Here is a 19,331-nt window from a genome sequence, read left to right as displayed (position 1 = left end):
ACTCGCCAGCTTCATTTGCGACCTTGCTACTAAGAAGATTCTGACCACCCCTAGCAAGTTCGTGGAAAGTGCCGAGGCAAACCAGAGCGGCTTTGAGAGGAACGGTTTGGACCTATCGTGGATGAGGGATAGGCTTCAGGCAGTCGATGGTTTCCTCGAGCATGCAGACAACGTGGCGATGATAGGGCCAGTTTTGAACCCATTATCTACTCTTGTCAACTTGTAGTACCCGCTGTTGCTTGCCTCAGCAACTTTGTAAGGGCTTTTCCATCTTGGTGAGAACATGGGAATTTGTTGCCCCCGCATGATTGCGTCCACTGTCTTCCGTACCAAGTCCCCTTTATTGAACTTCTTGTGCTGAACAGATTGATTGTAGGCACGAGCTACGGATTGATGATACTTTTCCATTGCCCTCGAGGCCCAATCTCTTCTTTTGAATGTCATTCTTTCTGCTATCTGGAACTAAGTGTGCTGACATAGCCATTCTTGCTGAGGGTACTGCCAACTCAACTAGTAACACAGCTTCGGACCCGTACACTAGGAAAAATGGGGTTGCCTGAGTTAGCTTTCTCTTTGACGTTCTATACGCCCAGAGTGCTACGGAGAGTCGTTCAGACCAAGTGCCCCCTGCTTCATCCATCATTTTACTCAATATTCGGATGATGGTTTTGTTGGTCGCCTCAGCTTGTCCACTCCCTTGGGGGTAGTATGGACTAGATTTGTGCTGCTTGATCTGGTAGGCGTTCAGAAGTCTTCCCACATGACGATTTACAAAGAGAGTTCCATTGTCGAACAACATTACTTTTGGTATGCCAAACCTACAGATTATGCTTTCTCTAATGAAGTTGGCTACTCTTGCCCCATCTGCCTTCCTCATCGGTATAGCCTCCACCCACTTGGTACTAACTTCAGTCGTTGCAATCTGTGGCCTTTCGATTGCTGTGCTGTCAAATGCCCAAGTATGGAACAGGTAAGGGTCTTGATGTTGTGCAGCTCAACCGCTGGTGCATGTATCAAGTTCCCAAACTTCTGGCAAGATTGGCATCTCATTACAATGTTTTTAGCATCTTTTTCCATTGTCGACCAGTAGTAGCCGAGGTGAATGAGATGTCCATATAATCCTTGATGTTGTGGGCTTCCCTCGGCACCTCATTTGCCTTATCCTTTGGTCAAGGAGGAAGCGGAGGGCCCGCCTCTTAACTCTGATTGCATCGGCTTTGTTCTCAGGCAGTGTGCCATTTCCAAGGTAGTCGACATATGGCTGCCTCCATTCTTCACTGCTTAAGAAATGGGCTTTTTCTTCCTTAGGATGGGATTGGCATTTTGCACATTGCCTCTGCAACTCAGTACTTTCCTTTTCCATCTCTGGCCAGTAATACCCTTGCCTCTATATCCATCGGTATAGACTGATATCTCCATCTCCACGAGACTTAGCATGGATCTGCTTAAGTCTGTAAGTTGCTTCTTGTCTACCGACGCACCTTGCTAGCAAGTTGTTGGCACCACGAAAATACAACTCTCCTCAGAGGAGCAGAAATTATGCAAGTTCTGCTGGTCTGATTATTCCCTGGCCTGTTTTCAGCTGTTCTGTTGGATTATATATGCTTTTTATCCCTCAGCATCTTGCTCTGTATGTTCTTCGGCTAACACTACTGGTGTTGTTCTTTTCTCGATGACGATGGCTATACTATTATCTGGTATATCCACCTTTGCCCCCAGTGTAGCCAAGGCATCGGGGAAACGGTTATTTGTTCGAGGGGTATGCTAGATTTGGACATCATCAAATTGAGGGAGCAACCCTTGAACCACGGTGCGATACGGGCCAAACAGAGGCTCCTTTAAGGCGAAATCACCCATTGTTTGCCTGACAACTAACTCGGAGTCGCCCAAAATTTTCAACTTGCGGAGTCCCTTCTTTTCGGCAGCGATTAGACCCAATATCAACGCCTCATATTCAGCCTCGTTGTTTGAACATTCAAAATCAAGCTTATATGATAGATGAAACTTCTCTCCTTCTTCACTGGTTAGTGTTATGCCAGCTCCGCCTTTCCCAGCTCCCGAAGCTCCATCAAATTTTAAGTCCCAATAAGCCTCAACTGCAGCTGTTGAGACATGGACCGCACCTGGTAGAGATACCTCTGCAGGTTCATGTTCACCAAATGGGACAGTCCCTAGTAGGGTGTCTGGTGGTTCTGTGATAAGACACAATAATCCGGGCTTTCTTTGTCCTTCTTGGTTGGAGGGACATTAACTGGAGGCAAGGTAAGTTCACCATCAGCTACCCATTCTTTAACCAGAGCTTTAACATTCTCAACGCTGCAAGGACATGGATTTCTATCCTCATAACTCTTTCTCTTCCGAGAGGATGTCGCCTCCCCTTGCGAGCGGCTCCCTCCTGCAGAGGTTACCGCAGCAACTCTGCTACTGCGAGGGTAGCGGTGGTTGTCACGAGATCTGTGCAAGGGACCAGTGGTACTGAGGTTCCTAGCTGCCTCAATCAAGGCTGAAATGGTAGGCAGATTATGATTCACCAAGAAAATTTTGTAGTCGCGTATGGCACCCACCATACATAGGCTGACTAAATGGGCCTCAGCCACTGGTTCATGACAGTCAATAGCCTTATCTTGGAACCGCTTAACATAGTCCAGTATATCTTCGCCCTCCTTTTAGACATCTCGCCCAAGGGTGAGGATTGTAACTTTATCTTGGACTTGGAAGAACTTTGTGTGGAACTTGTTCACCATCTCCTCCCAACTCTTGATCGAGTTGGGAGCCAAGTTCACATACCAGCTGCAAGCCCTTTCAGTAAGTGGACTTGGAGAACTCCCGAAAGCGCAGAGAGTGGTCACTGCCACGGACACCAAGAGTTTCAATGAACCTCACCACCTGTTCTCTGGCATTGCCTTGTTTCCCATCAAACTTAATAAACTTGGGCACTGTATACCCAATTGGGTATGGCATGGTCAATATCTCTTGAGAGTATGGGGCCTTCACATCTGAGTCGGGGAGAGATGGGAGTTGCTTCTTGCTACGCTCTTGCTCGAGCATAACTTGTACATCGGCTAGAGTAAAAAAGTGAGTGGGCCGGAATGGTCCAGTCTGCTCCTGGGTAGCTGAACCAGCGGCCGCACCGTTCGCCTGAAGTACCACCGGAGGCACCTGGATCGGAGCCCAAACCTCAGGGAACCGGTTAGGCCTTGGGTTTAGGACTGCTACGGGGGGAGGTGCTTGCGCTGGAGCTGGTCGAGAAGCCATGGCCATAACAGCCTCAGTGAAAGTTTGCAAAGCTGCCAGGATCTCCCTCTGCGTATCCTGGAGTGACTGAACTGCCTCAATCACAACACTCTGGTCACAGTCCTCCGCATGTGCTGCTCCGCCATTTGAAGAGCCTTGCTGAACTTCATCCTCTGCCATTTTTTTCCAGTGAGGTGTGTAAACCACTGCGGGTATGAACCATCAACAAAGTAGCCTCTCCAGCGGAGTCGCCAGAAATGTAAGGGGGTTCGAGGTTAGAGAAGGTGATTAGAGAGGCAAAAACTATGCTAATGGTCCAAGAATGGTGGAAGTGGCTTGAAAATGAGCAGCAGCAACTGTCTGGAAGTTGGAGAGTGCGCAGCTGGGTGAGGGTGAAGCAAGTAGCTCAAGAAAAAATGTATGGCAGTGCCAAAATAGGCAGCATCTCCCCCAAATCCCCAAAATTCCTCTTGTTGAACCTTGGGAAATTGGTCCTATTTATAGGCTTTTCCTTGGTACCAAGAGCACACCAAGTGGCCAAATAGAGAGAGGACATGTGTCTTAGAGGATCACATGGAATATTCTGCCTTAAGCCACCAGGCTGAACGTGCCACGTGTCCTTCTACATGTGCTGTGTACTATCTGTTTGCCTCCACAACTACCTTTTTGAGCCTTAGCAAGTGTAGTTGCGACGGAAGTGTTTGGCGCTGCAACTCCCTCTTGAGCCTCAGCAAGTGCAGTTGCGACGGGAGCGTTTGCCGCTGCACTTGCCTTCTCAGCTCGAACCTTAGCAAGTGCACTTGCATCGGTAAACCTTGCTGCTGCACTTGCCTTCTCAGTTCTACTTAGCCACTGCATGCATTCTCAGCACTCCATTAGTCTGCTACCGACTATGTTCGTGCTCACTGCAGCGAAGCCTTCACCCTTAGCCACCTAACCACAAACTCCCCAGCTTCCCAGGGCGAAGGCCACAGCCAAGCCTGTTATCAGCCGTGCTGTTCCTAAGTACCAAGCCCAAGGGGCTTCCTTAATCCTGCCTGTGCGACTAAGGCAGGTCTATGACCTGGGTAATGGAAAGGGAGTCTCTTATGCTCGGTCAACCCTGCTCCCATCTTCGTGGGATCGCCGTGGTAAACTGATACCGTGGGCCTGCCATCAGCTCCAACCAGTAAGTCTTGGGGCCTACCATCAGTGCCAAGTTAAATGAATTTTGGGGCCTACTATCAGTGCCAAGTTAAATGAATTTTGGGGCCTGCTATCAGCCCTGGGCTAGTAATGCCTTGGGGCCTGCTATCAGCGCCAGGCATTACCCTCTACTTGCAGAGGGAAAGCTTTTCCCAGAGGCTGCTATCACCTTGGTGGGATGTTCCCTCCGCAAGTTGGTTGCAACGGCAGTAGTTACTGCGGTAGTCATTACCCGTGGCAAGTTCAAATGGCATAACCGGCAATATTGGAGATGGCGACGCCGAAAAAGTGCCTATGCAACTTGGGCGCCTCTGCAACTTGGGCGCTTCGGTTCTCACCTTCCCTCAGCAACTCCAAGTGGCGATGAAACTGAGAATACTTGGAATGGCGGCGCCAAGACAAAGTGCCTCCGCAACTTGGTCATCGCAACTGTCGCCTCCGTAACTTAGTTGCTTCGGCTTTCTCTTTCCCTCATCAACTTTGGATGGCGGCAGAGCCAAAGATATTAGGAATGACGGCGCTAAGGCAAAGTACCTCAGCAACTTCCCCGCTGCATGTGTTCCCTCTATAACTTGACCGTCGCATGTGTTCCCGTTGCAACTTGACTTGGTCATTTTCCTTTGTGGAGTCTGTTTGGACCCTTGGCGGGTTGGACCTACTCCGGCCCGCTGTTGGTCCACTTCCCTTGGACTTTAACCCATGCTCCTTTTCATTCCTGGTCGCCTCTTTGGGGCGACCTCAGTACTTAGGCCCATACTTAATTGGGGGTTTAATTTCTGACCCCCTACATTTGCCCCTTGCCCCAGTGGGGGCCACGTTCCTGGTTTCCCGTGTGTGCATGACGCCAGCAAGTAACCAAAGGGTTGCGTCAGTTGGGTCAGAAGTTGTGTCGACTCAGAAAAGGATTACCCTCTTGACTGATGGGTCATAATAGGCGTAGGGAAACATATCGGCGCCCTTTTGCTACTTTCTTTATAAATAGCGCCCATGGGTCCACTGGTCCCCCACTTACGCCCAAACACACTTTATGGCTCCTTGTCTTCTTCTCTTCCTTGTCCCCACTTTCCAAAGTCTTCTTTACTTTTCTTTATACTTCCTTATGCCCAGCACAAGGTTTCTATTCCGCCCTTTCACTCAGCTTCTTCCAGGCATTCATATGGTTCCATTCTATTTTTCCGAGGCTCGCCATGTTCATGTCTCCCTCGACAGTGTCCAGGCAAACTGCCTTCTTATTGCTGCCATGATACGCCCCGGATTTCTACCCGTATGGAACAAGAAGGGCATGTCCAGCGTCACATATCAACCGGACAGGGTCCCTGACCAGTTCGGCATGGATCAGGGCGTCCCAGATGCCCCTCCGCTTCAGACTGATTACCACCAGAGCTTTCAGCGATTTGCCCGTGATTATACCGCTCGACTTGTGGAGGGCTTAGGCTTCATGGAGCTTCTCTCACTTGGAAGAGAGGGCGCCTTTACTCCCAGTAAAAGGCTGTTTTGGCACCGCAACCTCAATTCTTTCTTCAACTTTTGCAACAGTGCTCCCGTAGTCCCTGCGATGGAACCCATCCCGCAGCCTGACTTATCTCTTTGTCTGCCCTCTGGCCGAGGGAAACAGACCAGTATATTCTGTCGCTTCAAGCTTCTATCCCTGACTACCGTGGAGAAGCCTCACCCGTCTGGAGCAAATTGCTCCCCCTCAAGTCCGCACGACAGTTACGGACGACCCACTCCAGACTAAGGGCAGCCCAAGAGGCAGCGGCATCAGTTGCCGAGGCACGTGCCTCACCAAGTAGGAAGATACTCTGAAATGTACCCATACTTAGAAAATATTTTGCATTGCTTCCTTGGACTTATTACGTTTACTTTGGTAATCACATAACCTTTTTTCTTTTCAAGGCCCACTGGCCATGCCACCGGCCCCGGAGATTCTTCTACTACCATCGGACTTTCCTCAGATTCAGACGACGACAACGACGACGACCTTCCCACTGCTACAAGGGTCACAAGGTTCAGGACCCGCAGGGCAGTACTTCCAGATATTGAAGAAGAACCAAGTGCTGGGGGCGCACCAACTACTGAGGCTGAGCCAGTTGTGGAGGCTGCAGAAAATGAAGTTCCCCCTACTGTGGAAGTTGTTGCGGGCGGCCTAGTTGCTGACGGTGCAGAGCCTCCAAACCCCGCTGATTCTGTAAACTCTGACCGTTCCTCTGTCGGCGGAAATGATTTTTTCCCTGAGACCCCATGGGAAGATACCGGCATGAGAGAGCCGCTAGAAGTTGCACCACCTCCCTTTGGAGCTGCATCTGGTGGTTCCTCCCAATCCACTGAGTCTCCATTGGTTCGGCAGACCCCACTTCCGAACGCCCAAGTGGCGGAGGAGAGTGCAAGTGTTCCTGCTGTGACCCCTCTAAATTTGGACAGACTTGCAGAGGTAACTGTCACTTTAGCCACCCACACTGTTACTGCTGTCGCTGGGACCTCCAACCCAATTGATTCGGCAACCTCTCAACAGCTGGCAGACTTGTAGCCCACTCACTTTCCGGAAGTGCCAATTGACCTTGGGGTATCCCAAGATTTTTATACTGGGATGGATACCACTACTGTTCCAGATCTGAACGTTGGAGACAAGCAGATGGATAACCTCTTTTCGGAGCGACATGACGGTGCAGGCAGCTTCAGTCTTTCTCGCAAGACTAGTTCACCCGATCGCCAACGCTACATCTACCCATTCCAATGCAGGGCAATCATCTTCAGGGGAAGTGCGTCGTCCTCAGACCTTTGGTCGCTCCACTAGTCTCCCTCCAGCGATTGAAGCTGGTGGGGTTGTGAGGGAGTCCCCTCAGCCCTCAGAGAAAGTTTCTTTTCTAAGTTACTGGGTCTCCTCCGTAGCTGCTTCCACTCACGCCCCACATCCAGGTGCTGCACCCCGGCACCTTTCTTGCTTAACGTTCTTGGATCTATGGTGCAAACCGCACTGCTGGAGTCACTCGCCAGCTTCATTTGCGACCTTGCTACTAAGAAGATTCTGACAACCCCTAGCAAGTTCGTGGAAAGTGCCGAGGCAAACCAGAGCGGCTTTGAGAGGAACGGTTTGGACCTATCGTGGATGAGGGATAAGCTTTAGGCAGTCGATGGTTTCCTCGAGCATGCAGACAATGTGGCGATGATAGGGCCAGTTTTGAACCCATCATCTACTCTTGTTAACTTGTAGTACCCGCTGCTGCTTGCCTTAGCAACTTTGTAGGGGCCTTCCCATCTTGGTGAGAACTTGGGAATAGGTTGCCCCCGCATAATTGCGTCCACTGTCTTCCATACCAAGTCCCCTTTATTGAACTTCTTGTGCTGAACAGATTGATTGTAGGCACGAGCTACGGATTGATGATACTTTTCCATTGCCCTCGAGGCCCGATCTCTTCTTTCTTCAGCTCCCTCTATGTCATTCTTTCTGCTGTCTGGAACTAAGTGTGTTGACATAGCCATTCTTGCTGAGGGTACTGCCAACTCAACTGGTAACACAACTTCGGAGCCGTACACTAGGGAAAATGGGGTTGCCTGAGTTGGCTTTCTCTTTGATGTTCTATACGCCCAGAGTGCTACGGAGAGTCGTTCAGACCAAGTGCCCCCTGCTTCATCCATCATTTTACTCAATATTCGGATGATGGTTTTGTTGGTCGCCTCAGCTTGTCCACTTCCTTGGGGGTAGTATGGACTAGACTTGTGCTGCTTGATCTGGTAGGCGTTCAGAAGTCTTCCCACATGACGATTTACAAAAGGAGTTCCATTGTCGGACAGCATTACTTTTGGTATGCCAAACCTACAGATTATGCTTTCTCTGATGAAGTTGGCTACTCCTGCCCCGTCTACCTTCCTTATCGGTATAGCCTCCACCCACTTGGTACTAACTTCAGTCGCTGCAATCTGTGGCCTTTCGATTGCTGCGCTGTCAAATGCCCAAGTATGGAACAGGTAAGGGGTCTTGATGTTGTGCAGCTCAACCGCCGGTGCATGTATCAAGTTCCTAAACTTCTGGCAGGATTAGCATCTCCTTACAAAGTTTTTAGCATCTTCTTCCATTGTCGGCCAGTAGTAGCCGAGGTGAATGAGATGTCCATATAATCGCTGTCCTCCTTGATGTTCTGTCTTGTGGGCTTCCCTCGGCACCTCATTTGCCTTATCCTTTGGTCAAGGAAGAAGCGGAGGGCCCGCCTCTTAACTCTGATTGCATCGGCTTTGTTCTCAGGCAGTGTGCCATTTCCAAGGTAGTTGACATATGGCTGCCTCCATTCTTAACTGCTTAAGAAATGGGCTTCCTCTTCCTTCGGATGGGATTGGCATTTTGCACATTGCCTCTGCAACTCAGTACTTTCCTTTTCCATCCCTGGCCAGTAATACCCTTGCCTCTGTATCCGTCGGTATAGACTAATATCTCGATCTCCACGAGACTTAGCATGGATCTACTTAAGTCTGTAAGTTGCTTCTTGTCTATCGACGCACCTTGCCAGCAAGTTTTTGGCACCGCGAAAATACAACTCTCCTCTGAGGAGCAGAAATTATGCAAGTTCTGCTGGTCTGCTTGTTCCCTGGCCTGTTTTCAACTGTTCTGTTGGATTATATCTGTTTTCCATCCCTCAGCATCTTGCTCTGTATGTTCTTCAACTAACACTGCTGGTGTTGTTCTTTTCTCGATGACGATGGCTATACTATCATCTGGTATATCCACCTTTGCCGTGTAGCCAAGGCATCGGGGAAACGGTTGTGTGTTCAAAGGGTATGCTGGATTTCAACATCATCAAATTGAGTGAGCTACCCTTGAACCACGGTGCGATACGGGCCCAACAGAGGCTCCTTTAAGGTGAAATCACCCATTGTTTGCCTGACAACTAACTCGGAGTCGCCCAAAATTTTCAACTTGCGGAGTCCCTTCTTTTGGGCAGCGATTAGACCCTGTATCAACGCCTCATATTCAGCCTCGTTGTTTGAACATTCAAAATCAAGCTTATATGATAGATGAAACTTCTCTCCTTCTTCACTGGTTAGTGTTATGCCAGCTCCGCCTTTCCTAGCCCCCGAAGCTCCATCAAATTTTAAGTTCCAATAAGCCTCAATTGCAACTGCGGAGACATGGATCTCACCTCTAGTAGAGATACCTCTGTAGGTTCCAGATGGGAATTGGGCCGGTAAGTCTGCAAGTGCTTGGCTGTTAATAGCCTTGGGAATAACACAAGTGATGTCATATTCTGCTAGAGCCAAAAGCCATCTTGCCATTCTTCCAGTCAGAGCGGGTTTGCTTAGCAAGTAGCGGACTGGATCACTCCGAGGTCACAACATGGATCGGGTGTGCCAAAAAATAGTGGCACAACTTCTGCGTTGTGAAGATTAAGACTAAACAATGCCTCTCAACTGAGGTATATCGCCACTCGACACCATTGACTTTGCGACTAATGTAATAGAGTGGCTTCTCAATGCCATCTATGTCTTGGACAAGTAGAGCCCCAATAGACCGAAGTGTAGACGTCAGGTACAGTAGCAGAGGCTTGTTGGGTTGTAGGGCAATCATTGTAAGTGCTTTCTTCACCATATCAAATGCCTGTTGGTGTTCATGCCACCATTCAAACTTGCGATTCCCTTTCAGCAGTGTCCCAAAGGAAAAGGTTATCTTAGCATGGGCTGGAATGAACCTCTTGAGGTATGACACTTTGCCTAGGAATTTCTTCAAAGCCTTTTGAGAGTGTGGTGGTGGCATCTGCATGATTGATTTAATTTTATCCCCATCTACTTCAATCCCCCGCCGGAGTACAAAAAAGCCAAGGAACTTGCCGGCGGTAACTCCGAAGGCACACTTGAGAGAGTTCATCTTTAGGCAGAATTTGCGGCACCGCTGAAAAACTTTTTCCAAGTAGCAGAGGTGTCGGTTTGCCTCGGTAGACTTGACCACCAGCTCATCCACATATACTTTCACTTCATGATGCAACATGTCATGGAACACAGCAGTCATAGCCCGTTGGTAGGCTACCCCCGCGTTTTTCAAACCGAAAGGCATCACCGTATAGAAAAAATTTCCCAAGGGCGTTCTAAATGCCATTTTTTCTGCATCTTCTGAGGCCATTTTGATCTGGTTATAACCACTGAACCCATCCATAAAGGAGAACATCTTATGGCCTACAGTAGAATCGACAAGTGTGTCAACATGGGGCAATGAAAACTCATCTTTCGGGCAGGCCTCATTCATTCAGGTCGGGAAAGTCTACGCAGACCCTGATCTGGCCGTTTTTCTTCTCCACAGGCACAATATTTGCTAGCCAAGTTAGGTACTGTATAGGCTCAATGAACTTGGCCCTCGGCAATTTTTCTACCTCTTCCTTAATCTTTTCCTCAAGGTCAGGGTGATAGTTTCGAGCATGCTGCTTAATTGGCCTAGAGTTGGGAAAAGTATCCAGGTGATGGGTGACAAGAGACGGGTCAAGACCAGGCATCTCATCGTATGTCCAAGCAAAGACGTTACTGTACCGCTTCAGTAGTGTTATCAATTCTGTCTCAGCTGTTAGAGCCATTGTGTCCCTGATGAACACGGGACTTGCTCTGCCCTGGCAAGTCACTGAGGTTGACCTCAGCAAGCACCTCCTGCTGCGGTTTGGGTCTATCTTGCACGCATTCAGGGGCGGGCTCAGGTGTCTCCACCAACTCTTCTTGGGACTTGTCATCGTCACATTTATTTGCCTCGGGGCCTTCCTCCCAAGGTATGAAGCCAGCCCTCCAAGACCCGTCTTAGGTAGTAAACTGTCTTACCGCCCTTCCGCACCTTAACAATCTTGGGCGGTGGACTTGTGGACTTGCTGCTTCTCTTCTGCCCACTACTTTCTGGAGCCCTTGCATCCCGAATGCCTTCCCATTTTGGCAATTTTACTTCTGCAACTTTACCGATCCTTGGAGTTTCACCCGTTGACAACTCAGTAAAGAAAACTGCATCCAAATAGTGTGCCTCCTCAACCCCAAATGGCTGTTCAAACGCATTTATATGGTTACTGTGCGCTTTCCCAACTTTGCCTTCACGCATTGGTGATAACTCGACGGGATAGCTCCATATCGGTGCATCCAAGCTCTGCCAAGTATCATGTGGCAATTTTGTGTCCGCTTCAATCACATGAAACTTGGTTGCGGAACAGATCTCACCAACTGCTAAGTCCATGACCACATGGCCCTTGGTATCTTTTTTCTCGCTGCCAAAACCCATCACAGTGATGGGTTGGCGAACCATCCTGGACTCTGGGATCCCAACCTTTGCAAAGGTGTCAGTAGTGATGATGTTTATGGACGCCCCCGCCATCAAGGAAGGTACGCTTGAACTCTACATCATCGATGCATATTGTGACAAAAAAAGGACGATTATGGGGAAATAGATATGCTCTGTCTGCCTCTAAAAAGGTAATGGCCCCATAAGCTTCCTGGATGCACCGAGGCACATACTCCTTAGCCTCAGCAACTTCATCATGGTGCACTTCAAAGATATTAATGAGGGCTTTTGTTGCTTCCAACCTGGCGGCTTGGCTCAGCCCCAAATGGTCAAAGAAGGCGCGAAACTTAACAGAGTTTTGCAAGGCCTAGGCATTAGCATCCTTTGCGAATTTTGCCTCTGCAAGTACTGTCTCAGGGAGCTGGCCGGTTGTAATTTCTTCTAACTCATCATAGTAAGACGCCATATGCACTTGATCATGCACAGGCCCGAGATAGCCAATCATATATGTATATTCTTTCCCTTCTCCTTGTGGTTAGGATAAGGGTCCTTCCGCACATGACAGTTACCCGGCATCTATAAACTTCAGCTCATTTGCGTCAACTTTTTTCTTAAAGATACTTTTCAAAGTCCAACAATCCCTAATAGGGTGTCTGGTGGTTCAGTGATAGACACAATAATCCGAGCTTTCTTTGTCCTTCTTAGTTGGAGGGACATTAACTGGAGGCAAGGTAAGTTCACCATCAGCTATCCATTCTTTAACCAGAGCCTTAACATTCTCAACGCTGCAAGGACATGGATTTCTGTCCTCGTAACTCTTTCTCTTCCGAGAGGATGTCGCCTCCCCTTGCGAGCGGCTCCCTCCTGTAGAGGTTACCGCAGCAACTTTGCTACTGCAATGGTAGCGGTGGCTGTCACGAGATCTGTGCAAAGGACCAGTGGTACTGAGGTTCCTAGCTGCCTCAATCAAGACTGAAATGGTAGGCAGATTATGATTCACCAAGAAAATTTTGTAGTCGCATATGGCACCCCTCCACACATATGCCGACTAAACGGGCCTCATCCATTAGTTCATGACAATCAATAGTCTTATCTTGGAACCGCTTAACATAGTCCAGTATATCTTCACCCACCCCCCTTTTGGACATTTCGCCCAAGGGTGAGAGTTGTAGCTTTCTCTTGGACTTGGAAGAACTTCGTGTGGAACTTGTTCACCATCTCCTCCCAACTCTTGATCGAGTTGGGAGCCAAGTTCACATACCAGCTGCAAGCCCTTTCAGTAAGTGGACTTGGAGAACTCCCGAAGGCGCAGAGAGTGGTCACGGCCATGGACACCAAGAGTTTCAATGAACCTCACCGCCTGTTCTCTGGCATTGCCTTGTTTCCCATCAAACTTAATAAACTTGGGCACTGTATACCCAGTTGGGCATGGCATGGTCAATATCTCCTGAGAGTATGGGGCCTTCACATCTGAGTCGGGGAGAGATGGGAGTGGCTTCTTGCTACGCTCTTGCTCGAGCATAGCTTGTACATCAGCTAGAGTAAAAAAGGGAGTGGGCTGGAATGGTCCAGTCTGCTCCTGGGTAGCTGAACCAGCGGCTACACCGTTCGCTTGAAGTACCGCCGGAGGCACCTGGATTCGAACCCAAACCTTAGGGAACAAGTTAGACACTGGGTTTGGGACTGCTACGGGCGGAGATGTTTGCGCTGGAGCTAGTCGAGAAGCCATGGCCATAACAGCCTCAGTGAGAGTTTGCAAAGCTGCCAGGATCTCCCTCTGTGTATCCTAGAGTGACTGAACTGCCTCAATCACAACACTGTGGTCATGGTCCTCCGCATGTGCTACTCCGCCATTTGAAGAGCCTTGCTGAACTTCATCCTCTGCCATTTTTTTCCAGTGAGGTATGTAAACCACTATGGGTATGAACCATCAACAAAGCAGCCTCCCCAGCGGAGTCGCCAGAAATGTAAAGGGGTTCGAGGTTAGAGAAGGTAATTAGAGAGGCAAAACTATACTAATGGTCCAAAAATGGTGGAAGTGGCTTGAGAATGAGTAGCAGCAACTGTCTGGAAGTTAGAGAGTGTGCAGCTGGGCGAGGGTGAAGCAAGTAGCTCAAGAAGAAATGTATAGCAGTGCCAAAATGGGCAACATCTACCCCAAATCCCCAAAATTCCTCTTGTTGAACCATGGGAAATGGGTCCTATTTATATAGGCTTTTCCTTGGCACCAAGAGGACACCAAGTGGCCAAATAGAGAGAGGATATGTGTCCTAGAGGATCACATGGAATATTCTGCCTTGAGTCACTAGGCTGAAGGTGCCACGTGTCCTTTTGCATGTACTGTGTACTATTTGTTTGCCTCTGCAACTACCTTTTTGAGCCTCAGCAAGTGTACTTGCGACGGGAGTGTTTGGCGCTGCAACTCCCTCTTGAGCCTGAGGAAGTGCAGTTGCGACGAGAGCGTTTGCCGCTGCACTTGCCTTCTCAGCTCGAACTTCAGCAAGTGCACTTGCAGCAATAAACTTTGCTACTACACTTGCCTTCTCAGTTCTACTTGGCCACTACATGCATTCTCAGAACTCCATTAGTCTGCTATCGACAATGTTCGTGCTCACCGCAGCGAAGCCTTCACCCTTAGCCACCTAACCACAAACTCCCCAGCTTCCCCAGGCGAAGGCCACAGCCAAGCCTGCCATCAGCCTTGTTGTTCCTTAGTACCAAGCCCAAGGGGCTTCCTTAGTCCTGCCTGTGCGACTAAGGCAAGTCTATGACCTGGGTAATGGAAAGGGAGTCCCTTATTCGCGGGAACGTCGCGGTAAACTGGTACCCTGGGCCTGCTATCAACTCCAACCAATAAGTCTTAGGGCCTGCTATCAGCCCTGGGCTAGTAATGCCTTGAGGACTGCTATCAGCGCCAGGCATTACCCTCTCCTTGCAGAGGGAAAGCTTTTCCGAGAGACTGCTATCACCTTGGCGGGATGTTCCCTCCGCAACTTGGTTGCGGCGGCAGTAGTTGCTGCGGCAGTCATTTCCCGTGGCAAGTTCAAATGGCATAACCGACAATATTGGAGATGGCGGCGCCGACAAAGTGCCTTTGCAACTTGGGCGCCCCTGCAACCTAGTTGCTTCGGTTCTCTTCTTCCGTCAGCAACTCCAGGTGGCGACGGAACCGAGAATACTTGAAATGGCAGCGCTAAGACAAAGTGCCTCCGCAACTTGGTCGTCGCAACTGTCACCTCTGCAACTTAGTTGCTTCGGCTTTCTCTTTCCCTCATCAACTTTGGATGGCGGCGGAGCTGAAGATATTAGGAATGACAGCGCTGAGGCAAAGTACCTCGACAACTTCCCCGCTGCATGTATTCCCTCTGCAACTTGACTGTGGCATGTGTTCCCGCTGCAACTTGACTTCGTCATTTTCCCTCGTGGAGTCTATTTGGACCCTTGGCGGGTCGGACCTACTCCAGCCCACTGTTGGCCCACTTCCCTTGGACTTTAGCCCATGCTCCTTTTTCATTCTTGGTCGCCTCTTTGCGACGATCTCAGTACTTAGGCCCATACTTAATTTGGGGTTTAATTTCTGACCCTCTAAAAAAACAGAACGTAGTGGCTAGAAATAGTGTTGAAGCTGAATTTAGATCAATGGCTCATGGAATTTGTAAAGCTTTGTGGATCGAGAGATTAATGGAAGACTTAAAAATTCCAAGACCATCACCAATGGAAGTTTACTGTAACAAGAAGGCAGCAAATGCAATTGCTCGACAAGCACTTTATCAACGAAAAGATTGAGAAGGAATTGATCTACATGTCTTATATACCCACTACGGAGCAGATTGCAGATGTTCGTACAAAGGGACTACACAAGAAGCAGTTCGACCACCTAATCTACAAGTTGGCCATGGAAGACATATTCAAGCCAACTTGAGGGGGAGTGTTGGAAATGGGAAGAAAATAATTCTGCCAGGATATGGCAAAATTCTTTAAGATATCACAGCTGTAAATATCTAGATTTAGTCAATACTATAGAATAGGAAAGTTTATATTTAGAATTAGAATTAGTAACTACATAGTAGCTAATCAGTCCTCAGAATCAGTAGCTAATCAATCCCTTATTTTATGCCATGTATCTCCTATTAATAGAGGTGCTGTGTGTACATTGTTTAAATATGAGAATAAGAAATATTATTCTTTCTAGCTTTCATTCAAAATAATAAAATCCAGTTTTCCAACTAGTACCAAGCATGTAGATTTTAAATTTCTGAACAAATTTAATTAAGGCATTTCAAAATGGCCTATTTGACTAATCAATAAATTAATGGAAGGAAAATAACACGGTGCAGCTTTTAATAGAGTAAGTAGAACTTCAATTGGCGAACAATAATGCAAGACCCCAAATGTTCTAGCAAACACTCACATGGGTGTTGGTCCCACACCCATGTGCGTGGTAGATTTTTTGGTAAATTTTTGCGTATCCCTAGGCATTTTGCTATTGGTGAAATATGGCAAGAGATGAAAACCACAAAAGAAAGACACGAAAAGGAGCATAATGTAACTAGGGAATCCTGGAAAACAAACTCACTTGGTAAGTCAACGAGAGATGGAAATAAGCTGAACAAATGATCCAAGAGACATCAATGCTAGAAGCACACTTAGAAACGATTTTTCTGATCTGCATCAAAAAAGAAAACAGAAAAAAAATATATGTATGAAAGTCAGTAATGCCCTTCACTGCAGATTAAGTCCACAGTATCTCTGAATGCATTCTTTTAGACCCTCCTTTTTGAAATTAAAAATATGTGTTTGTCAAAATTTCCATTAAGCTCAATTAGTTTCAATACGAAATTACTATACCATATTTTGTTCCAACAAGGTTAGGAAGGCGCATAATAACTTTAAACATACAAAATAAGGTGTGGCATCACATAAGCAACGAAATTTATTTCTGAAGTAGCATTGACAAGACAAAAATAAAATAAAACTACAATTATGAATACCAATAAATATGAAGGGTCTTGCTAAAAAGTGCCCTGGGACACGAAAAGTAGACTAAAAAATAAATTTGAAAACACAAGACACTTCTTATTAAATTCAATGCAGTTTTTATTGAAATTAATGCACTTGTTTTAACTGTTTGACCTATTTTCAAGACACTTCCTTATTTCAATCCCAATATTCAGCACTTTTAACATTTTTCATATACAAATATCAAGTTATAAGGACACAACAATTGCACGAATTATAACTAAGATCATTTCAATAAAATAAATGAAATATATCTTTTAAGAATGGAACCAAAAAGATGACACAAGGAACTTACTTCTCTACATTTCATAAGCTTTAGCATTAATGGGAAAAACTACAAATGCAAGACTGATGTTAGAGGAGGGTAACGAATTATAACTAAGATCATTTCAATAAAATAAATGAAATATATCTTTTAAGAATGGAACCAAAAAGATGACACAAGGAACTTACTTCTCTACATTTCATAAGCTTTAGCATTAATGGGAAAAACTAAAAATGTAAGGCTGATGTTAGAGGAGGGTAAGTTACCAAAATATTTGATATACATGTTTCATATTTCTTCTTTTCTACTTCTAAATCTGAAAATCCAGTCAAATAAAGAAACTAAATCCTATGCAAAGAATCATGCCAATCTCAAATCATACCTGAGGGAGTAATGTCGGGAAATTAGTTAGAAGTTTTCTCTTGTTAAGATTTCAAAAGTCAGTGTAGCAGCAACAACACGGTCTAAAAATTCACTGCAATCAAACATTGGAAGAGTGATTTTCAAATATGATTTATCATATGATATGCATAAATAGAGAATAATTGTTAGATGAAATCATAATTTCATTTTTTCCCCACAAATAAACTATTGTGAAAGGACTACAAACTAAACCATCTTTACCGGCTCAAACATGAATGAATGAAGGTCCTCCTATTGCGATCAGCATCATGTAGAACCACCTCTCCAAAATAAAGGAAAAATAGACGAATTTCCTGAATAAAACTGTAGAATAAAAGAACAATGCTTACATTAGCACATATGCAAGGTTCTGAAAAGCGGTTGCGGTCGCCGTAACGGTGGCGGTGACGCGGTTGTGGTTGCGGGGTGTAAAGGCCGTAGTGTAACGGTTGCGGTAACCGGAACCGTGAATTTTTTTATTTTTCGCACAATTTGAAAAAAAAAATTTACCAAAATGCATATTTTTTTTCCATGATCATATTTATTGGGTTAAAAATAAATATTAATTAATTTTTGTAAATTTTTAAGTATGATCCAATATATTTCATATTTTTAAATCACTATAAACTGAGTTTTTTACATTTTATTTTAATAATTAATGACTTTATATTATACAAAAAAATCAATCACTAAATGTTATATATAAGATAAACAATGACAAAAATAAGAGAATAAATAAGATAATGATCACACTTATTATTATTATTATTTTCAAACAATATATAGATAAACACACACAAACAAAATAGTTTAGTGATAGCAGTTGAATAGAATAGCATAGGTCTTACAGTTTCAACAAATCAATAACATGTTCTTCATCTTCCCTCTTCTCTCTCTCTATCTCTTGTTCCTCAATTTTCTCTCTTTATTTTCCCTCTTCTCTCTATCCCTCTTCCCCCATTTTCAGCTTTTTTTTGTATGTTTTTTCGAAAGAAACAGTTTGGAACCGTTACGTAACGGTGCGTAACAGGCCGTTACGGCTGTTACGGCACCGTTACGGCTGCTACGGCAGCCGTTACCGCCAACACACCTGTGAATCTCAATCACATTGCAAAAGCGGCCGTAACGGGTGGCGGTAACCGTCAAAACCGTTACGTAACGGCGTTACGTAACGGTTGCGGCCGCTTTTTAAAACCTTGCACATATGTAAGCATAATGATGAGGGGAAGAACTAGGAGAGAGGTAAATATCAAGCACCAAAAATACTTCAACATTCCAAATAAATAGAAATTACAAGTTAATAACACCTGCAATCAATTTATGGTCATTTTTTTCCATGTTTTGCTTGGTTCTGCTTTGAATGAGAACCATCATGGCTCGAGCTTTGACAACTTCTTAAGCTAGACAAGGTCTCTTCTTTTTTTTTATAACAAAACAAGTAACTCATTGCAGCAAGCAAACATACAAATTCTTCTCAAAGAAAGTATTTTCTCCCTCCAACCTAAACGATGCATTGTCCTCAATGTAAAAAACAAAATCACAAAGGTTATGAGATTACCTTAAATAATGAACCATGTCTATATATATATATATATATATTTTTTTTTTTTTTGAGCGTCAACAAAAAATTTATTAAAAAAGAAAAGATGAACCATGAACCTACATGGGATTATTGCCAAAAACACAAGGGAAAAAAATTACAAACGAAAAACTAACAACTCCTAAAAGTAACATTGCTTTTATTATTATGTTTATCGGTCTCGAGAAATAGGGCCTTTCAATTCAATGGACTCCTCTCCTCTTCAGGTGGGAAATTCTCCAAAACTGGTTTAAGACGTTGGCCAGTCACTTTAAAAACATTACCATTCCTGGGATTTTCAATCTCAACGGCCCCATGAGAAAAAACAGTTTTAACTATGAAAGGGCCGGTCCATCTAGATCTCAATTTAGCAGGAAACAAATGTAGTCTAGTTTTATACAAAAGAACTATTTGTG

The 19,331-nt window shown here is 45.9% G+C and overlaps 1 protein-coding gene across 1 annotated transcript in view; it reads right to left on the bottom strand.

The window, feature by feature from the left end:
- Positions 1-19,331, bottom strand: part of LOC114273602 (uncharacterized) — a 50,109-nt gene that overhangs the window by 18,066 nt on the left and 12,712 nt on the right. The window contains exons 12-16 of the mRNA XM_082878570.1: positions 17,559-17,660; positions 17,317-17,409; positions 17,123-17,161; positions 16,965-17,003; positions 16,227-16,316 (exon numbers count right to left, since the gene is read on the bottom strand). Of these exons, the coding sequence (XP_082734696.1) occupies positions 16,227-16,316; positions 16,965-17,003; positions 17,123-17,149 (156 nt within the window). The 5' untranslated portion in view covers positions 17,150-17,161; positions 17,317-17,409; positions 17,559-17,660. The remainder of the gene's footprint in view (positions 1-16,226; positions 16,317-16,964; positions 17,004-17,122; positions 17,162-17,316; positions 17,410-17,558; positions 17,661-19,331) is intronic.

The sequence above is a fragment of the Camellia sinensis genome, chromosome 7 (assembly GCF_055761805.1).
Source record: "Camellia sinensis isolate YWXY chromosome 7, ASM5576180v1, whole genome shotgun sequence".
Classification (NCBI taxonomy): domain Eukaryota; kingdom Viridiplantae; phylum Streptophyta; class Magnoliopsida; order Ericales; family Theaceae; genus Camellia; species Camellia sinensis.
This window is presented reverse-complemented; position numbering and strand designations above follow the sequence as displayed.